Here is a 21,992-nt window from a genome sequence, read left to right on the forward strand (position 1 = left end):
ATAGCGCAAAACGCCATGCTCTGACGCAGGGAGAGAGACACTATGGAGAATGTGTCTTCACCTAATTGTGCCTGATAACCTGGAGGTGTCCTCAAGCACCAGCAACAATGGTGGAAGTAAAATATAGCAAAATATTTAAATACAAAGTAGAAATAAAAATACAATTGCAGCCGCAATGCCTCATGTTTAAACTGATGTGAGTGGGTATGACATATGAAAACCTTTTAAACATATAGAAACCTGTATATATAAAAAATAAGAACAACATGGCAATATTGTTGAAAGAATTCACTTTTAAGTAAGTTTATTTTCCACTCTGTTACACTTCCCAAGAGCAGTTATCTATTTTTCTGATTGTTTGTATTAACCTCTCTTTCTCTCTCTCCCTCTCTCTCTCTCTCTCTCTCACTCACTCACTCACTCACTCTCAGACATACACGTACATACACACACGCTCTCACTCCCTCTCTCTTTCACACACACACACACACACACACACACACACACACACACACACACACACACACACACACACACACACACACACACACACATTCATACAAACACACACTCTCTGTCTCTTTCCTCTTTCCAACGGCCTCGATAATAGCACCAGCAATTATCTTAAATGAAATTCATACTAATAGAGATTCATTATGTTAATAAGCAACAAATTGTGAGATTATATAAAGACACACAGACAAGCTAGGAGTCCCATTCAGAGAGCGAACAGAGACACAGACACAGGAACTAACCAAACTGATGCTAAACAAAAGGTTCTCCTCCTGCGCTAACATTCTGGAGGATTTTTCTAAACAAAATATTGATTCTGCTCAGAGTTAAAAACTTCCTTCAAGGTAGGCATTTTGTTGATTTATTTCCTGCTTGGTAAGCAGATACTTGCTGCATTGGAGAAAATTGTTTGTCATTAAGTTGTACTTTATAATGTGATTTGCGTTTTGAAAGCCAGAATAAGGAGTTTATCATCATCAATCATTAAAAATGCTTGAAATTTTCCAAATAGTAATTGGCTAAATGTCTTCTTCAGTACTCTCTCCTCCTTTGGCCTCATGTCATTTTATGTGTTTATTTATTTCATAATTTATCAATTAACTGACAAATAAAATGTATGTTGTTTAGGTGCAGAATATGTTGTTAGAGGTAATAAACAAGCATGTACTTATGAGAATCATATTTTGTAAAAATATCTATCCCAAAACAAAAACAGTTAGTTTGTTATTTATTTGTTAAGTCCATGGATATCAATTACAATGTGTGAGAAACATTTTATTTTATATATTTTATGTTATCGATCAAACAGACATGTTTAAGTTTTGATTTAATAACATTTCCTAATACTTTGAAATTACAGGGTTTATGTTGCAATACTAATAATTTCAGCTTTGGAAATATTTCTGAGAGTTAATAAAATCAGTATTAGCAAGTAATCCACCAAACCAAACACCGTTTTTTTGCACATCTTTTAGTTATGTAAAAGTTCTGCAATAAAGCAAATTAATTCTGAGATGAGTTGAACAAGTTCCGTGTTGTCTGTTTCAATCAACAGATGCAGAGTGGTTATACCATCATATGTCTTTCATTGCTTCTGTCAGCACAACTGTTTACTTCAGAAGGGGTAGCACTCCTGGTAAAAAAAACAACAAAAAAACCGCTGAATAAATAAACAAAATGCTAGCAGGCAATTGTTTTATTTCAGGAAATCCATTACAAATCTATGTTTGTTTCCAGAGTCCAGCAAAGCGAGGATGGACTCTGAACAGTGCTGGATATCTCCTAGGGCCTTGTAAGTTATTGTTTTATAATAAAATCTCAGAAATCATGCTTTGTTTTTATCTCCTTCTCTGCTCAGTACTTAAGACTTAAGCTCAGTGTTTTATATTTGAGTGCTGTGGATATGTAGCCTTTTCAAGTTAAAACCCAAAGTTAAGGATCAACAGAGCGAGTTTATTTGACTTGGTAAATGGTCAGAGCCCACGGCAAAGAGCACAGCTATATCGACCGGGATTATTCAGACCTCCAAGGATTATTCTGCCCTCCTAGGCCTTGAAGGGAGGGAGAGAGAGGAAGACACTAGTGAGAGGTGTGTATGTTTGTGTGTGTGTGTGTGTGTGTGTGCGTGTGCGTGTGCGTGTGTGTGTGTGTGTGTGTGTGTGTATGTGTGTGTGTGTGCAAGTGGAGTAGGTGAGCTGTGGAGCAAAACAGCCGAGTGGATGACGCAGGAGACGAGGCAAGCGAGTCTAGGATGAATCTGTGACACAAGGGACCGCAGACTAAAGAGGGTGTTGTGATTCCATTTAAGAACTCCTTGAACTTTCATCTGAAATGGCAGTTAAAGGCAGAGTCTGCAATTATGGTGGAGGAGTGTTGATCCTTGAGCGCAGCACCCAATCAAATTACACCCCTCCTGAGGCAATGTGTTGATTGGCTGGACTTGTTCATGGCTCGGTCCGTGCCACCATTAACAGGATTGTGTACAAGCATCAGATGAGTGCACACAGTGTATTGAACAGTCTGAGCAATTCACTGAAGTTGACAAAAAATATTGAACCATAATCTTGGACTGTATTTTTCAGAAACATACTCAACCGGAGGGCTTAAAATATAAGCGTCAAACCTTTCTTCCATCTGTTAAACTGTATATAGAAGTTATAAGAGTGACAGTAATGATAACCAGTAGCGGTGCAACAAAATGTGGGTCCTATGACAGAGAATAAGTCTGGGCCCCCCGTTAATAATATATATTCTATATGCTTGCTGGGGGGGGCCCTGTCAGTCCCCCCCCCCCCCCCCAGCGGCACCCCTGACGATAACCGTAGTCATTACTTCACCATAATTCTTGTGGTTGGGGGGTTGGCAGATGCTGTACTCTCAATGCACCAGTGATGATTGCTTTCTTTCAGATGCCCATCGGACCCTGGCGGTGCGGCACCGCTCGCTGCTGGACAAGAGGAATCTCTGGGAGGAGGAGCCTCCCACACAGCCCTCCCACCAGCCCCCATACGGTTAGTCTCCTCTGCCATCTCACTCACCTCGGACTAGTGCATGATCACATCACTAACACTTCTCACAAAACACACTAACACAATCTCACAAACATCACTAACACTTCTCACAAAACACAAACAAATTCTCTAAGATAATGTTGTTTTCTTAATACAGTATATGAGAATATTTTTTATATAGCATTATACCATTATAATGTATTTTTTGTAGTTCTATTTCTACTACAACGTAAACTGTGGTTTAGGGATTATACCACTTGGCTAGATTTTTCCTTGTGCCATGTTGATCAGGCTCTATAGAGATATACTGTAGAAATAGAGATTTGTCAGCTTTGTGTGTGATACAGTCCTATGTGTGTGATACAGCACCTCTTTGCCTTTAGCTATTGAATCACAAGTGGTATCCATATGGTGAAGCCTTTGGTTGTTAGCCATATAGCCTACTTGAATCCAAAACACACAGAGGTTTCACGGGTTACCTTTAAGTGTACATTTACATTATATTACATTTACATTTATTCATTTAGCAGACACTTTTATCCATAGCGACTTACAAAATGAGGATTAACATTCAAGCTACACTGCAAAGGAGACCTTAGGTTAGAATAAATACAACTACACCACAAGACTACCAGAGGATGAGAGTCCAGAAGTACTAGTCGATGTGTAGTCAAAGGAGAAGGAGATAGAAGGAAGTAGAAGAAGGGAAGAAAGGAAGTGCATGGTAAGTGCATGTGATGTGTGTTAGGTTGTTGGGTGTGTTAGGAGATACTCTCAGAAGAGTTGGGTGTTCAAGAGCTTCTTGAAGATAGAGAGGGGCACTCCTGCTCTGGTGGCATGTGGTAGGTCACTCCATCAAAAGGGAAGTACAAATGAAAATAGTATGGATTTTCGTGTGTAGGGGTAGCAGTGGCAGACAATGTTCCTTGGAGGAACGCAGTGGCCGAGGGGTCAGCCTTTATGAGAGGGATCTCCAAGTGGGAATGACAAATAGAGTTGGGCATCATCTGTGTTGCAGTGATATGAGAAGCTATGCGAACGGATAGTCAGGCCCAGCGAGCCCAAGGAGAAGGGGCCCCAGCACCGAGCCTTGGGGCACCCACGCGATGAGGCGATGTGATGCGGACGTTTGTCCTAGCCAAGACACATTAAATGATCGCCCAGTGAGGCAGGATTCAAGATGAGAGAGGTATAGGGCTAGGACCGAGCTGCTGCTCTGTCTTTGGACAACAGAGCGGTTTCTTTGGAGTGGCCACTTTTAAAGCCATTCACTCTGTGAGAGGAATTGTTTGATCTGTTTGGAAACCTAGATAGATAGATAGATAGATACTTTATTGATCCCCAGGGGAAATTCAAGGTCTCAGCAGCATACATACAAGACAAACACTATAGGGTTAGGAAAAGGATTAGGAGGAGAGAGACAGGCCAATAGTTCTCCACTTGAGTGATAGTGAGCTTTTTAAGCAGCTGTGTTACCCAGGCCAGTTTAAATGCAGAAGGGAATGTACCAAAAGCAAATGAAGCGTTAATCACATGTTTGATTGCTGGCGTGATAGTGGGAGATGTGGCTTGATGGAGGTTGGTTGGAATGGGATTCAGCAGGCATGTAGTTAGGCGCATGTGGCCTTCAGTTCAGACACCTCACTCTCAGTGAGAGATGTGAATGAAGGACATTATGTGCCATAAACAAAATAATGTATGCTAATGATTTGCAGTTGAGGTGCTTTTAATACTACAGAGTAAACTGTAGCGAAGGGATTTTCAATATTGTATTTTTATTGTTATGGTAAATGGTCTGTCCTCAGAACCCAAAAAACATAGAGTTGTTTCTTTTAGGCACTGACTCCGATGACCTTCAAACCCTTTTGGACCTCATCATGTACCTGCGACTAAAAGGTTCTGAGTCTCCACTACCCTTTTCTTCTTTACCTAATGGCTTCTTCTTTGCCTTGACGACATAATACTGCTTTAGCTGAGAGTCCTTTTTTGTAGCACAGAATGAAAAGGATACTGTTTTGCTTCTTTCTTCTAGAGACTGGGACTGTGAGAGATTTGAACAGCGCTATGATTCAGGAGGACATGAGAGCCTAGCACTTGTGTTTGTCCACCTGACTCATTCCGACATTGTCAGGCAGAGGATCGACAAGAAGTAAGACGATCATACCACGGCAGTTTGAACACCTGACCTTACTGTTCTCAAAGATGAACATGGTGTTACTTTATGACCCAGTAGCTCTGTGTCCACTGTTGCTTTGTATGCTGTTTTTTTTTGTCCCATGCATCTTCTCCAGTTGTAAGCTACTTTAAAAAAACTATCCCTTCATGTTTTTTTATGTATACCTATTTATTTTGAACCAGAGAATAAAGTCAACATCATTAAGTACAAAACAAACGACCTTGTCTGCCTCTCTAACACACACGCAAACGTGAAGAGGGGGAGAAGAAGGGAGCAGCTGGCTATTTAGACATGCCGTGAAAAGAAGGGGTTATTTTTGTCATCTATTCAATGAATCCCCTTTATGAAGATTGGGCCTTGAGGAAGGTGAGGTGACGGACACAAGGGAGCGGCTTCCTTGTGTCATGAGGTTCTATGTCCAGCTGAGCGTGACGCTGTTGGTGCTTTGTCTTGTCTGTGTGACCTTCAGTGATTCAAGATGCTCATGTACAAAGATACAGATACTGCACCCCCCCCCATAAGTAAATGTGCAATTTCTGCACACTTTCCATTAGAGAATAGGGCCTATGCCATTATCCTATTATTTGCATGAAAACATTTAACCCACAAGGGAAATGGACATGGCCATAGGTTGCTAACACTTTGCTATGTTTTTATAATAATAAAATAATAAAAATATTAAAATAAAAAAAAATAAAATAATAAATACATTTTGTGTGGATCATTAAAAAAACGGAGATTTAGGGCTATCCGACCAGCTTTCCAGCTTAGTGCATTAGCCAACAGTGCGTGGAGACCGTCAGGTGGTGTTACAGTGGTGTGTTTGAGTGAGAGCCATGTGTGTTTGGTGTTAGTATTATTTATGATGATTTACACATCGGTCATATTTTATAATGGTCTGCCAGGGAAATTTTTGCTTTCATAAATGCCGCTTTCTCACAAAAGCATAGAATCACTGCTCAACTAGCTGGCTACGATTAAGCATTATCCTTCACCAACCTGAGCCTAACCAGTCAGTCAGTGGCCCTTCTCATCTGCAACAGGACTGTCCTCCACTGCTCTCCTGCTCCTCATTGCCTTGATAGTGGAGTGACAATCGGGAGAATTCCCGGTGGGCCGGTGGCGTTTTGGGGTCGGGCTGATTACTCTGAGCGAAAAAGTGCATGATATTGCTGTTTGAATATTTTTCTTTGCTGTACCTTCCGAGTAGCCTGCACTGTGTGACTGCAGTTCCTTTCGTTTTCAGAATGTTCATTATATCCACAACCTAAGTATTTCTTCAGTGATTAGAAGGCTACCACCAGAAACCAACAATCATGCAAGACCTGTGCGTGATCTCTTTCTCTCGTGCGCACGAAAAGCTGCGCGCGTGTTGTTAATTTGTTTCAGTACTTTCTATCTGCTTTCTTTTTGCGATTTTGTTTTTGTTTAGGCTATCTTGCTCGCGTAGCCAGCTAGAGTCATTGGTCAGTAGTTAGAACTGATTTGTCTCTGTCGTTGGCATTTGTCCATCTTTTAGATGACAATGTTGGGGGGACAAACACCACCGTTTTGAAAGTTGAGGGTGGCATAGAATGGATTCACCCACTCCATATACACCCACATACCTCTCAGGGAGAAAAAAGGTCACAAGGTGTTTGATAAGGTCTTTCAGTGCTACCCAAAAGAGCCATAATAGATGAAAATAGCTGTGTGAGTGGCAGACTGTGGGTTTTTCATATACAATTTACTGTAAATTTATTTAAAGCACATGTTTCAGGGAGGTTTCCTGTAATGCTTGAGTGGCCAAGCATAAGCTCATTTCTTCTTTGGCTTGTTCCTCTGTGGCTTTCCACTGGGTGTGAGAGTTGAACTAAACCGAAATGCTTCCCTAATTTACAATTAACAGAGTTTTTGTACTGAGTTATATTATAATTCACGAAAGTCTCCATATAAATAAGGAATTGATGTCAACGACCTTCCGTCACTTCTTAGTGGCATTTCCCTCAATTTGGCCTTCACACAAATAATAAACCTTCTTAGCTGAAATAAATATGGAGAAATAAAGTCCAATGATGTCAAATAATCTTAGAGATAGATACAAAAAGAAAAAGATACAATCCCCTATTTCTGCAGTAATGTTTTTTCATGAACCAGCACTCTCAACGCCATCCTCTGGTCAAAATAGGTAAACTTTACTTTATGTGCTTCTCAGTCTTTATCCACCAGATGGCACAAAGTAACCAAGAGCCTAAAGAACTAGTGTCCAAAACGTGTCCCTTAATGTATGAGGATTGTGTTTAAAAGTCCCTTTAGGTTTTTACACAAAACTTTCCTTTCAGGATTGCAGGACACTTAAATTATTCGCAAAACATTTTCACATCTAGAAATGATGACTGATCTCCATAAACTCAGAAAGGACATTTCTTCAAGGTCCCCTCCCCCCACAGTACTGTTTTATTTATTGGATACCCATCCCTAGAGTGCACATCCACAGACCTCAGTTCCAGAAGCAAGATGGATGTAATCTATTCTGCTTTTCAGAGACCAAGGACAGCAATAGTAATGCCCAGACACAGCCTGTCAATTGCCTAAACATAAATTCCTGAATAAAGATTTCCCTGCATCATTGTCTGGCTAATGCCCTTTGACAGTTGTAGGCACACACAGTTCCAGACTGTTTCTCAGAGTCTCTTGCAAAGTCACAAAAACAAAGCCACAGAGCAATTTATTGTAAACTCGGAAGCTGTCTGAACTCACACATACACCTTTACCTACAAACACACAAACGGACGCAAGCGCATGCACACACACACACACAGACACATGCAATATCTCTCTCTCTCTCTCTCTCTCTCTCCTGGCAGTTGTTATTCTCCTTATCCCACTGGGAACACATATGGATGGTCTACCGCATATACTATTCTCAAATATATGACTCCTATGGGTCACAAACATGGCGGTCATGTGCTTGCCTGCAATCATTCATTCCACTAAAGACAGCAAGTCAATTATTTCTATGAGAGAGTGCTTCTTTGGAGACAGTCATGTCATCTGGTGACACGTTGATGCAACAGAACATACTTGCATACATGCTTTACCATGAGCACTTCTTGAGAAAAATTGAGGTCTGTCCTTCGGGGTCGATAGCACTCCTGTCTTAGATAAACTTGCTCGAGGACATATAGATGATAACCTTTCAAGAAATTTCAAACTTGATTGTCCTTGGGTTAAGATGCTGTAATTGCCAACAGTAAGTACAGTAAAACAGATATGACATCTCTTGGGTTAGAAATGCGACTCGTGCCTTATGTAACATACAATAGATAGATAGATAGTCATTGTATGCGATACAACGAAATTCTGTTGGAGCCATCCCCTCCAAATGTGAGCTTGCCATTTGATTACGCAGGCAATGTCTGAGGCTTAATAAACTAAACCCTTGACCTTTAGAGGTAGCTGTGACCAAGTGCTGTGCAAAGTAAACTCATAAAACAGGAATCTGTAGAAAAGAAAATACGAATCTTCCCACAGAACAACTCTGCAGTCGGCACCACCAGAGAGGCAACACAAATTATCTTCATTCTTTCCCTAAAATGCCTGCAAAAACCTTTTCATTTCCTTAAGTGATTTGCTTAGAGCCTCGCTGGGTTTTTCAGACATGTATGTATGTGTGTGTGTGTGTGTGTGTTAGTGTGTGTGCGCAAGCATATTTGTTTCTGTGATTCTGGCTGGTCTCCACAGTACGGAATGAAAATAAGAATGAAATGTGCTCTTGGGCAGAAGGGCCATAAATATGTTTATATAATGTCCATAATACCCTTTAACCTTGGAGATATGGGATGTGGACGTGCACAGTCATATGGACAAGTAGTTTCTCTGTCATTGGTGGTACTTATACTGATCTGGGGACCCATCCTCATCGGCAGCTACTCTCATTGTTAACCTCGCGAAAAACATTTCTCTGGCACTAAGGCAAGCCTCTTTTTCTTTTTAGAAATCAGACAGCTTAATAGAGACCCTGCATACTGCTGCATTTGGGTTCCCGCTCCAAGTTCTCCCGACAGAACCCGAAAAGAACCCCTTTTTGAGGGCACACGGGGTGGGAGTGACAGATCTGGAGGTGAGGAGAGGAGAAGGAGGGAGGTCTCGCCCCCTGAGGGCATTGAGGCAGATGGGTGGAGGCTGTGGCAGAAGAACTAAGGGAGGGGTGGGGGGTGGAGAGGGGAGTTCACGCAGGGCAGATGGGCTCCCATGCCAGTATGGCTGCCCTATTCCTTTCGGGGACGTACATGGACACACGTGGCTTCTGACAAGCTTCTGGCCAAACATCTGAGCGCTCACTCTTCCAGGAAAAAGACCTCGGTGCTCCCAGGCTGCACATACTGTGAGGCAGCGGCGATGTGAACCCTACACATCACTCTAAAATAATTCATCTACACATCCTCTTAGTGGTAAATAAGCCAAAAATAGCACCCTGTATCTGCAAACCAATTTGTCTTCAGTATGCTCAATAGTTTATAGTACTGTGGCTTTTCCTCGCACATTCTCCCCCACCCCCCAACTTGTGGAATTTTGGGCCGAATGAAATTCCGTGAGCTGATGAGATTTCCATCGTGGCGTTCACAGAAGACTGACATTTTCTGCTTTCGTTGAAAGCCCTTTTGAAATGTTGAATCATTATGGACTGCTGCGCGCTTTGATTCCAGGCAAGAGAAAAGGTTGTCTGACAATCATGGGCGGCTTGCCGCCGCGATAGAGTCCTTTTCAGAGCCTTTTCAGGCTCAGGCTCTGGCTCAGCAGATGCCACTGATGATTGCAAAGGTTCTGTCAGGAATAATACTGTGTGTACTGGCAATACGGAATAGAGACCACTGTCTGTGCCAGGGGCGTAGCTTATAGGGGGATAATGAGACAATGTCTACCGTGCTCTTGAGAACAAATAACGCCAGATTTGGCTGAGTGGCTTGAAATCTGCTGGTCTGTGACAGGTCTGTTGGTCTCTGCCATTTCACCGGCTCAGCACCACGGGACCGCTATATCAATGCTACCGAGCTGAGAAAATCGCTGGCAGCTGAGTGGACGTGTTTAATACAGCGTGGAGGCTCACCTGCTCATGTTGTTATTGGCTTGTGTGCAAACAAGTGCACTTATTCCATCAATTATACCATGACATGCGCATCAGGCAAGCCTCTTTCTGCTTGTCTAAAACCAATGCCATAGGATATCATTGGTCACACATTTTAACCTCTAAGGCCTGTGTTGTTCCTCATTGTGGTTAGCCTACAGTATTTTAGAACCGAGGTTCTCACGCATAGCCATGGATGTTCTCTTTCCATCCCTGCTCCATGTGGCCCTCATTTAAGGCACTATGATGTGATTACAGACATCATGTTCCTGATTAGTCACATTGGGTGTGTTCAGCTAATAAAGAGCTCTTCAGTGCCACTGATGTACTCACTCAGGTATGCTAAATAGGGGCAAATGACAAACGTACAGAACCACAGGGCTTCCAGGAGATGGCGGGAGAAGCGCTGTTCTAGAATCTTCCGGCACACGTCACATCTCACACATTAATTTTCACCATTCGAATGGGAAATACTGAGTTGAAACACTTGAACTCTAAAAGTTTGTTAAGAAATCAATTTTCAAGCAAGGGATGGAATAAGCCCCAACAATGCAACTAAGGGCGCTTGCTATTTTGTTCCGAATCACAGGCTGAATCGATACAGTTTTTCTCCGTTGTCCCCTGGGTTTGTTTGTGTTCACACGGCAGCATTTATATCGGAACAAATGATATAATAAACCCACATGAGATTAAACTTTGGCTTACAAACAAACTCACAAGCGATTAAATTGTTCTCTGATTGGTCACAATTGAGAACTGGAGATACTATCCTGCAGTCACCTAACCCCACATTTAACTTATTAAGAGCTCCATATATGCGTGTCCAAAGTCTAGGCTTCTCCCACTCTCCCGTTTTCGCACGTAACTCCAGTAAAGTTAGCCTAAGACATTCGCTTGAACTTCAAAAGGCTAGCTAGATATATAGCTACTCTGTTAAAAGTGGAATAAACGTGTAGCCTAATGTGTAGGCCTACAAAAATGTAAGCACCAGCGACTTGTTCCGCTACAATGGGCCGATTGCTTTCTCACTGCAAACAAACCGCACTAGAGTTCGATTGAAAACGAGCCAAGACCACCTCCTTTCAAGCGGGCTCGGTCCGTTTGTTTTGTTTCGAAACAGAGTGCGGTTGCTGCTTTCACATATACCCAATCGAACCGATCTTTGGGGGAAAACGCTCCACATTCTGATTCAAAGAGCCAGGTATAAAAAGCTCCCTAAGGTTGATGAAAAAGGTTTTATTCACATCAAATGACTGAGATCTTACAACATGTCAATTGGCATAGCTGTTCAGAATTAATTTAAAAATCTTACTTTTTGTTTTTTATTCTCTTAATGGGTTAGCCCCTTTTTTTACATCACAGAGCTTTTTACTCCCTACTCTGCCTCAAGGTCACTCAGCAGGTCATCTTCTCAGCAACTCCTCACAGTCCCACACGCACGTTTTAAAACCAAAGGAGGATAGGGCTTTCTCAGTAACTGCCCCTAAACTCCCCATGGCAAGTCTTGCCAAACTATCTCCAGTTTTAAGTCTAGTTAAAAAACCCACCTTTTTACCCTTGTTTTTAGCTCTGTCTAAATAACTAAATGTTTTTCTTATCCTTACTGGCCCTATTTTATTTTATTATCTTATCCTATTATTATTCGTATTATCTTATTTTGGCCTTTTTAGTAGTCCCTTTTGTGTACTGTAGCCTATTTATTTGTCTATTTATTTATTAATGTATTCTATGTTTTATCTCTAGTTTTATGAGCATTGTAACTTTTATTTCTATCTGTGCCTTATTGTCATCTTTACCCCCTTTACTGTATCCTCCCTTTTTTATTTTTATTTTATTTGTCAATCCCCCTCTGTTTTTTGTAAGATGTGAAGCACTTTGGGTTTGTGTGTGTGTGTGTGTGTGTGTGTGTGTGATGTGTAAGATAGCCTTACCTGTGAAGCACTTTGGGTCAACTGTCGTTGTTTTAAATGTGCTATATAAATAAAGTGACTTGACTTGACTTCTTCTTTCTTCTGTTTTGATTAGGAGAGCAAACATTCTAATTTGCATTCCTAACATGCAAATGAGTTTAGAATAGATTTCAGCTATTCCAAAAAGTCCTCAACACTCCATTACCGCCACTGTTGCTGATAGCTTTGGGCTCAGCGATGTCTTGGTGAGGGTCTTTCTGTCAGGTTCTGGTGCACACATCTGCCACGCATGGAGAGCGTGCAGAAGTATAGGGGCTGACTGGAGCTCCAACAACCCACAGTTCCTGATACACAGCAGGGAAACTGCGGGGCAATCAGACCTGGCCTATATACACCCTGCACGTGCACGCACACACATTCACACACACACGCACATACACACACACACACGCACACACACTCACACACACACGCACACGCGCACACACACACACACACACACACACACACAGTTGGCCCCTCAATCACCTTCATAAATACTGTAGGAAGTGCTGCTCTTATGTGTGCATATTCTCTCTCTTTGTGTGTGTGTGTGTGTGTGTGTGTGTGTGTGTGTGTGTGTGTATGTGTGCTTGCTTGTGTGCATGTGTGTGTGTGTGTGTGGGCTGGTGTCATCTTCCTGTGTGTGTTCACTTCGCTGTCTCATTTCATTTTCTCTCCTCCTAAAACACCGTGTCATAACCAGGAGAAGTGAGTGACACTCAAAAAGTCAAGCGCATCAGTCCCAAGCCGGCATTGGAGGTACCGCAGACCTCATGACTAACCACTACTGCTAACGATGCAGGAAAAAACGTACATCTACATCACCACATCTGCATCTTGCCTCCCATCATTCAGGTTCGGAATGACAGAAATCGAAGGACCCAAATGTCCCCTTTAAAGCAAAAAACATGAGTCTAAAAACAACTTAGGGTCTATTTTTGGGATGATAACAAGTGTAAACTTTCATCTGGGACCAAAATTACGTGAATCGGAGAGGTTTTGAGTAAAAACAGAATATGCATTTGCAAGGAAATAGCATATAGTATAGCCATGAGGCAAGCTCCTTACGTCAAAGTAAATCGCTATACTTTAATCCACTGACTACACTCAAAACCCTTCATCCTTTAAGGCTTCTTGCATTGTACGTGGAGGGCCCATACACTGCCATGCTTTGCAACAGTGCCGATTCTAGATGTTTTTAACAGGGGTGGCCCTAGTGGGGCACTGATTAATTCATGGGTGGCATGAGGCATAACATCCAGATAAACAGAAACAGGTTCAAGATGTTAAATCTTGATGTTCAAGATGTTAAATCACAAATACATTGCACCGAACACCACTCACATAAATTGAAAGACAAAGGACAAAGACCATACCCTCACATCAAATTTCTTTGTATTTGAATAAAATGTAGGTAGAAATAAACAAACATAGTAAATGAAGATATGAAAAAATACTTATCCAAGACATTTTCCCCCCATAATAACTTAATAACAATATTTTTGGCCATCTTTCTGTGGCTGTTTGACCTGTGTTTTTTGTCTGAGCTGGCAAAGAGCTTAACAAAGTCATCCAAAATTAAATACAAATCAGCAAACACTTGTCAAATAGGCTAATAAATCTTTTTCCGGGTCCAATGGCTTTCAGAGCCACTCGGTTTTCTCCATTGACAGTAAAATAAACTATTTTTTTTCTGCTATTCAGTGTAGCCTTTAAGAAAATTGTCATCCTACTACACTTGTTGCCTCAACCTAATAAAATCCTATTTTTCGCAGAAGCCTGCACATAACCCTTGATTGTAGGCTGTCATCTGGCTGCACAGGTACAGTTATTACTGTGCCCCACATGTAGCCCCACAAGGACGACACGGAACCATTGATTTTCATTTTGATCCGTCTCACGCACACTCTCTCTCACAAACACACACACATATGGCGGTCATATTTTGTACCGCTATGTGGTACATCTAGTTCTAATATTTGGTTTGTCATGTGTTGAGTGAAGAGTTTGTGAGATATTCCACCGAGAGGCATGGGTGTGGAGATGGGCACAGAGAATGATGATTTCTTGATGATTATTTTTTCTGCAAACCGTTTATCACAGCAAATAGCAGCTAGCTAGCACTGTTTAAAAGCTGAGAAAAGGCTCTTTTATGTGATATTTGTGTGATGAGTACTTTGCGAGTAGTTCAACAGAGAAGAATGTGTTAATTTGGAAGCACTTTGTGTGCCTATGATAGTGTCAAAAACGGAAGCGCTGCGCCATGCTGCAGGGGAGACTGCGGCTCACTTGCAGGGACGTTGTATTTTCTACTCCGGAAAAACTTTGAAATTCTGACTGTTGAACACACCATTTTAACACAGTTTTCGGAGGAATAGAAGTACCAACAGAGAAAGCAGCACCCGTCTTCTGTCTGACTTACATGGCGTGAACATTGCCTACCTGCAGGTTATCACTTCACTGCTTGATGCTACCCCATATGGAGAAATATTGCATGTTAACAACGGGGAGAACCATTCAGAAATTATTTATTGCGTGAATGGGTTAGCAACAGGGTTGGGTAGTAACGGATTACATGTAATCTGGATTACGTAATCAGATTACAAAAATCAAGTAACTGTAATCAGCCCAGATTACAATCAAAAAATTGTGTAATCAGATTACAGTTACATTGTTGGGGATTACCTGATTACATTTTATCATGCAAACAATGCAACTTTTTTATGATAGCCTAGCTATCTTTTAATTTGACAAGCAGTTCATTCGGATGTTCAGTTTTTAGACTTTTTTGAGATATAGTTAAGAACAAAATTATTCATACCCCTGGCAAATACTGATTTTCTCTTGACCAATATGTTTGTTCTTACTTAAAATGACACTTGCACATGCCAAAAGGTTGCAAGACAATGTGGTAAAAACATAGTCTGGCTAACGTCAGACCTCATCTCATTGAGATGGGGTCTGGGAACTAGACATTCATTTTCTCGTATTTGAAACGTGGTTTACGAATGCCCAGAGCCGTTTATTGGGCGCTACGAATGTCTATCAAATGCGTCTGTAGTACACAGCTCATAACGGCTTCGGCGTGTCGTCATTGTCTTGCTGCCCTCCCTCCGTTCTGTGATTGGTTCCTTTGTTGAGGTGAAAACGAAGTCCATAGAATCCAGGCTGCCTAGCAGCGTGAATAAAATTGCGCACGTAAGGCAGCATGGGAAAACCCAGGCTAGTAAAAACATGGAATCAAAAAAAGTGTTTTTATCGATTATTTGCCATCACTTTGGCCTTGTGCTCACTTTTTTGACGGATTGAGGTCCGCTCTAAAATATTGATATTGTTCTCTGTTAACCATTTCTTGCCTTGTTTGGCTGTATGTTTTGGATCATTGTGTGGTTTAATGTTCAAATGCTGCCTTTTTACTGATTAGGCCTTTGGGCTTGCCAGTTCGGCTTCACTAATTCACAGATTGGGATAAATGCAGAGACCAAATGTCCCTCACGGGATCAAAAGATATACTTACTTACTAATTTGCATACTATTGGGGCAGGTCTCTCGGCACACTGCCTGATCTTTTCCTCCTAATCTTAATGTAGCCTCTTGGTTTAGTGTTACCGTTTACTTTGAGAAAGTCACCAGGTCCAACTGGTTGAAAAACATCCCAAAATAATAATTTTCTCATCCCCACAATTGAAATGGACATGGTGTCATTTGGGTTTAATGCTTCCCTTTTTTATGCCAATCTCAGGCCATGTCCCTGGGTCATAAAAATCCAGCGAAAGCTAAATTCTTTGTCCAGCTGTGCCCTTATAAAGGTTAAGCTGAGTTGTGCATGTTTGGAGAAGAGTGAAGAAAAATAGAATGAGAATTCTTTCATCAATTCTGTGGTGGTGTCTTTTGGGCATATTTATTGAAGTAATCCTAAAGTAATCAGATTACGTTACATGTTTTTGGTAATCCAACTGATTACGTTACTGATTACAAAAATTGCCATGTAATTTGTAGTCAGTAATGGATTACATTTCAAAGTAATCTGACTCAACCCTGGTTAGCAAAACCATAGCTTTTGGAGATCATCCCCCTAATTCGTTTGTTTGCGCAATAGCCCATGTTCGCGTACGATATTTACCTCTGTTACAAGTCGTGACTTATGCTCATTAAACCTTTAATTTAGGCTACAACAGCCTAATTTTAAGTAGCCTTGGTGAGATCCATGTCTGTATCACTGGTTATAGGCCTATTACAGTTTTTCTCGATCGCCTTGATCTGCCTTGAAAATTAGTCTACCTTGTCTTTTATTACTTTTATTACTACTTTTGCTTTTATTTTGTCTTTTTAATTATTCTTTATTTTTTAAATGATTTTACCTTGTGCGTTTTATGTTTTCTTTTTTATTATGATCTTTACCTTTTAAACTATTCTTTGACTATTGCCCTTCTATGCTTTTATTTGTTATTACTATTTGCTTTTGTTTATGTAAAGCACATTAAATGACCTCTGTGTATGAAATGCGCTATAGAAATAAACTTGACTTGACTTGACTTTTCTTTTGTACTGTTTTCTTCACCAAATAGGCAATACAGTACTTTCTCTAAATGTTCATTAGATCCATACTTGCAAATAGCAACACAGAACAGACATGGCATCTCTTACAGTTTTTCTCGATTGCTTTGACCTGCTTCAGGAAACTGGGATCCACTTGGTCTTCATGAACACTTTCTTTACATAGCAGAAGTCATCTCTTGCGAATTTTCATTGGGTTCACACATTTCTCACAACCTCTTGCAAAACACAGATATCATTCAAAAACCCCAAACTCTATTGGCTTTCCCATGCTAAACAAAAGGAAAACATCTTTTCAGAGGTGGTATAGATTCCTTGCATAAGTCTGAATCTCTGATACACCTGTGTGAAACTCCTTTGCACAATTCTTCAATCAGCAATTCATTATCCATAAGAGATACCATGTCTGTTTTTTGTTGCTATTTGCAAGTATGGATCTAATGGATCTAGGTATGGATCTAATGCACAGTGTTTACTGTAGGTCTTACATGTCAATGACCGTTACATCTTGGGAGGAATGAATAAATAATTTTTTATTCAGTACATTTTGTTTTTTCACAGTTTTCTCTGATACCAGAAAAATGAGAAAGAAATGGAACAGACATAGCAAAAATGCTCATTTTGAGAACGATATTTTGCATTTTGTTGTCCAGTGTGTAATGATTGATTGAAATCACACAGTGATTTGATGACAGGATGTGTTGTTTGAAGGCAAGATTTTCTTTTGCTGCATGTTTTAAGTGTTTTGAAAGAGTAACAGCCTTTTGCAAGCAAAATGTGTCATTTTGTCCAGAGCGCTTTTGTTCAGACATGGGTGTTAACTGTTTTGAGAGCGTGATGTCAGAGTTGACACAGGCATCAAAACGATCGAGAAAAACTGTAATAAATAATGAATGAATTATTGAATGATTGCTGATTGAAGAATTGTCCAAAGGAGTTTCACACAGGTGTATCAGAGATTCAGACTTATTCAAGGAATCTCTACCACCTGTGAAAATATGTTTTCCTTTAGTACGGGAAACCAATAGAGTTTTGGGGCTTTTGAATGACATCTGTGTTAACTGTATTGCAAAAGGGTGTGAGAAATGTGTGAACCCAATGAAAATGTGTGAATACATTCAAAAGAGATGACTTCTGCTGTGCAAAGAAGGTGTTCATGAAGACCAAGTGGATCCCAGTTTCTTTAAGCAGGTCAAAGCAATCGAGAAAAACTGTAATGCATGATAGGCCTACACTGTACGCTATTATATCAATTTTGTAAGGAAATGTAAAAGACATAAATAAGGCTAATGACAAAACTGTACGCTCAAATTCAAAATAAACGTTTGAAGCCTACCAATAAAGCGTTATTGCAAAGGTAACTGTGTTGAATAGGCTATACCAGCATAACTGGTGTCAATTCAAAGACCTCTATGCTGTTTTCATTGACAGCAAGAATCCGCTTTGTTCGTTGTTTGTTGCTTCTACCCACGTTCGCCAGTGGTTCAACAGTTTCACTTGCGCAGATGCGCGCATTAAATGAATGCTCACACCATAACCCCCACTGTTATGCATCTTTATGTGATAACACTAAAGCATATTATAGACAGAAAAAGCAGGCTCTGGGAACACTGTTGCTTGTTCATGGGTCTGTCTACATGGAAAATGACAAGTGTCTGAGGTTCGGGGTCGGTAGCACCCCTGCTTCCAACGTCACTAGATTAGATTCAATTAGATTAGAGTCAACTTTATTGTCTTTTAGTAGAGTACAGGTAGCCAATGAAATGCAGTTGACATCCAACCAGAAGTGCAAAAGAAGCATTAAATACCAAAGTGCAGGTTGAGTAGGCCTACAGTATTCTGTGCAGTTATGTAGACGATAGAGATTAATTATGTATCCTACAACAGTGTATAGTTAGATAAATACAGGCTATCAATAGACATTCTATATAATTATTCCACTGCTTGGTTGAATTTCCCACTGTCATTTTCCATTTCCCAAAATACTATAAGATTCCTATAGTAGGCTCCTTTTTCCTAAGGGTAATGGATTCCACGGTGGTCACAGTGTTAACAGAAATGAATGCACTTACAAGGTTTAAACGGCCCTCCGCTGCGCGTATGTAGGTTATATTGCACAGGTTTATGGGCAGATTATGAAATAGAAAATAAATATATTGTGCAGTTTTGGGTGTTAACAGTGCAAGGGCATTGATGGAACAGTGCAGTGCCGTCAATGTAAACAGGTAAACAGTGCAGTGCAGTTAATGTAAACAGGTAAACACTGGACCAAATTCACCCCTCCATGCACAAATTCACCCACATTTGGCTGGTGGCTCACATGCACAGTACACACAGGCACGCACACAAGCGCACGCACAAACACAAACACTACACGCACGCACCAACACCCACATGCACACACAGACACGCATGCACACATACACATAAACTCTGCCTGATTAAACACGTTTTTATCTATATTATTATTGTATTGTTGGAATTTTGAAACCATTGTAAAGTGGAAAGTGAAAATTTAATTGAAAGGGTCACATTAATGCCATGGCGGTGGACACTATGTGTGTGTGTGTATGTATGGACAGAAAGTTGGGGTTGGAGTGATCAAGACACCTTTAAAAGCAGCCTGCCATCTTAGGTATCCTTTAAAGATTTGGTTAAACAGGGTGGGGGTGCTACCCCCCTCCCTTGTGTGAACGAAATAAACCTAAATTGGACTCGCTGGACATCAACTGGTGTTTAAAGATGCCACAAACTTGATCTAGGAGCTCAAAGACTGTTCACGCAAACAGACACACACACACACACACACACACACACACACACACACAGACAGACTCAATCTGTCCTCAAAGACTTGGTCTGTATCCTCAAAGCAATGCAGCTTAGATGGATTCTCAGGTTAATTAAATTCACCCAGATCAATCGACCTTCTCCTACTGGAATGCACCCCTGAGACCACTGGATTGAAATGGGTGGCATTTCCACATCATTTTACCTCATCATTGATGCACCATTAATATATTCTGACACACACACACACACACATACACAGACACTCACACACACACACACACACACACACACACACACAAGTAGATCCAATTGCTACAGCTTATTAAGTAGGATAAATGATTAATATACTGTATATGGGATTTCAAAATAACATAACGATTATACATGAGCTGTTGCTTTAATGCTTTTCAATTCATTTCATGTTTATACAGGACTTTGTGAGTTAAATGTTTTGCCTAGACAACTAGAACACAATTCTCTTAATTTGTTTTTCCGTAAATGTCTTTTACAGAAAAGCTGTAATGAAGTTGACATTGATTAATTGATTGTTCCACACACACTCACACACACACACAATCTATAAAAGTCCGGCACAAAAGGACTGTGTCTGTGTGCTTTTTTGTGACTGTGTAAAAGCTCTCAGTTTAGGAGTATAAGTTCCAAATGCTTAGTACAAACAACATAAAAAACAAATACCTGCTTACTCAAACCCTATCAGAATGTTTGCAGTTATACCCTTAGATAACATGGGTGATAAAAAGCACTGTTTTACTGTAGATAATTTCTTCCTTTCTTCTTCTTACTTATTAAATACCTCGTCTTGCCTTTTGTCCCTTTTTAACAATTCAGTCATCTGAGAAACTTCTGCATCTGTAAACCTGTTTGATGAATCTCTGATGATATTTTCCTGTTGTCAGTCTAAGCAAAATATGCACAAGGGATAAGCCAAATGTTTGACATTTCCCGACTGAATCACATCTGACTTTCTAATGAAAACTAATATCAAAGACTTAAAAACAAATCTTTAGAAATAACTTTCTATTTCAATGGTTAATTTCCGTCTACAGTCAGAGAGATGCTATGGGCAGTTCCAGTGTTATGAATGTGACAGTTGGACTCATATTGGTAAACAAAAATATACCTTAGAGCATGGACAAAATTACTATCAGTGAATAATTTGCATAACTTTTAATGTAACCTCTGTCCTCTGAATACTGACAAATCCTCAAATTTCATAGTCATATACATCCTAAGAATACGTGCCATTTTTATCAGCGATATGGAGGTGACATGAAATAGACACACTTATTACAGATTACAGGTTTTCCACAAAATCTGTGAATTTTTAAGGAAACCTCCGAAACCATGATGTAGCATGAAGGAGACTTGTGTAGAGAAGTGTGTTTTTGAAACTATGCGTCATTTTTGTAATGAATTATGTAGGGAAAACTGGCGTTATGGATGTGACGTTTTCACGTTATGGATGTGACATGTCTGAACCAGTCCTCCACAAACTACCTAAGTAGTGAATTTTGATATGAAACAATTGAAATAGTAATCATGGAAAAAAATAGCAATGAAATTATTGCATCCTCAGTGCCCACTAAGATCCACAGGAAGAATCAGGACAATCACTTTCTTTTTCTTTTCCGTCATCAATGATTTGGTCAATGATTTCCGAGTTACTGCAGGGAACATGACACTCGATGGCCACTCCTCCACCGCGCTAGGCCCCCCAGAACCCGACAAACGCAGTTTTTGCTAGATAAACCTGAACCGTTGCACCCAAGATGACAAAATGTTGCGTCATGTTAGCGTCAAGAGCCCGCATCAATCTAGCCCATACCCACTCATTGCGTGCACGCACACGCACAAACAGGCAAGCACACACACATAAACACACTCAGGCAAGCACACACACGCACGCACAAACACACACCCACAGAAACACATACCCACAGGAATGCACACACACAGGGGCGCCTGCAGGAATTAATGCTATGGTACGCACACCCATCCCCCCCCCCGCAAAAATCAGGCGTGGACCATATTTGTCCGTTTCCCGGTTTTAGCCCCGTGCATTGGTCAGCAAAAAAGTAGCCTACATAGCATAACAACATCCACATGCAATAATACAACAACAACGTCTACAATGACCTATTCATTTTGACAACTTGATGCAGCCCTATACAGGCTAAAGTTACCTTGTTTTGTTCTAGCATACCTTTACGTCTGGCTTTAAACAGCTGTAGTGCAGTCTAACGTTCTGACAATTGCCTACCTTGTTCTTGCCCATCTGGAATAACTCATCTAGCTTTGCTGCCTCCATACTTTCTGTTTTCGTTGTTTAAACTTGTGATATCCATTATGAGTATCGAGTTAGT

General features: G+C 40.6%; 1 protein-coding gene across 1 annotated transcript; it reads left to right on the forward strand.

Annotated features, from left to right (window-relative positions):
• Positions 1-563: 563 nt before the first annotated feature.
• Positions 564-5,387, forward strand: gall (galanin-like). The gene is made up of 6 exons (XM_042082953.1): positions 564-857; positions 1,568-1,648; positions 1,750-1,804; positions 2,922-3,023; positions 4,860-4,919; positions 5,056-5,387. The coding sequence occupies exons 2-6, from the start codon at positions 1,568-1,570 to the stop codon at positions 5,112-5,114; spliced, it is 357 nt and encodes a 118-aa protein (XP_041938887.1). The 5' UTR covers positions 564-857; the 3' UTR covers positions 5,115-5,387.
• Positions 5,388-21,992: the final 16,605 nt, after the last annotated feature.

The sequence above is a fragment of the Alosa sapidissima genome, chromosome 24, assembly GCF_018492685.1.
Source record: "Alosa sapidissima isolate fAloSap1 chromosome 24, fAloSap1.pri, whole genome shotgun sequence".
Taxonomy (NCBI): Eukaryota; Metazoa; Chordata; class Actinopteri; order Clupeiformes; family Clupeidae; genus Alosa; species Alosa sapidissima.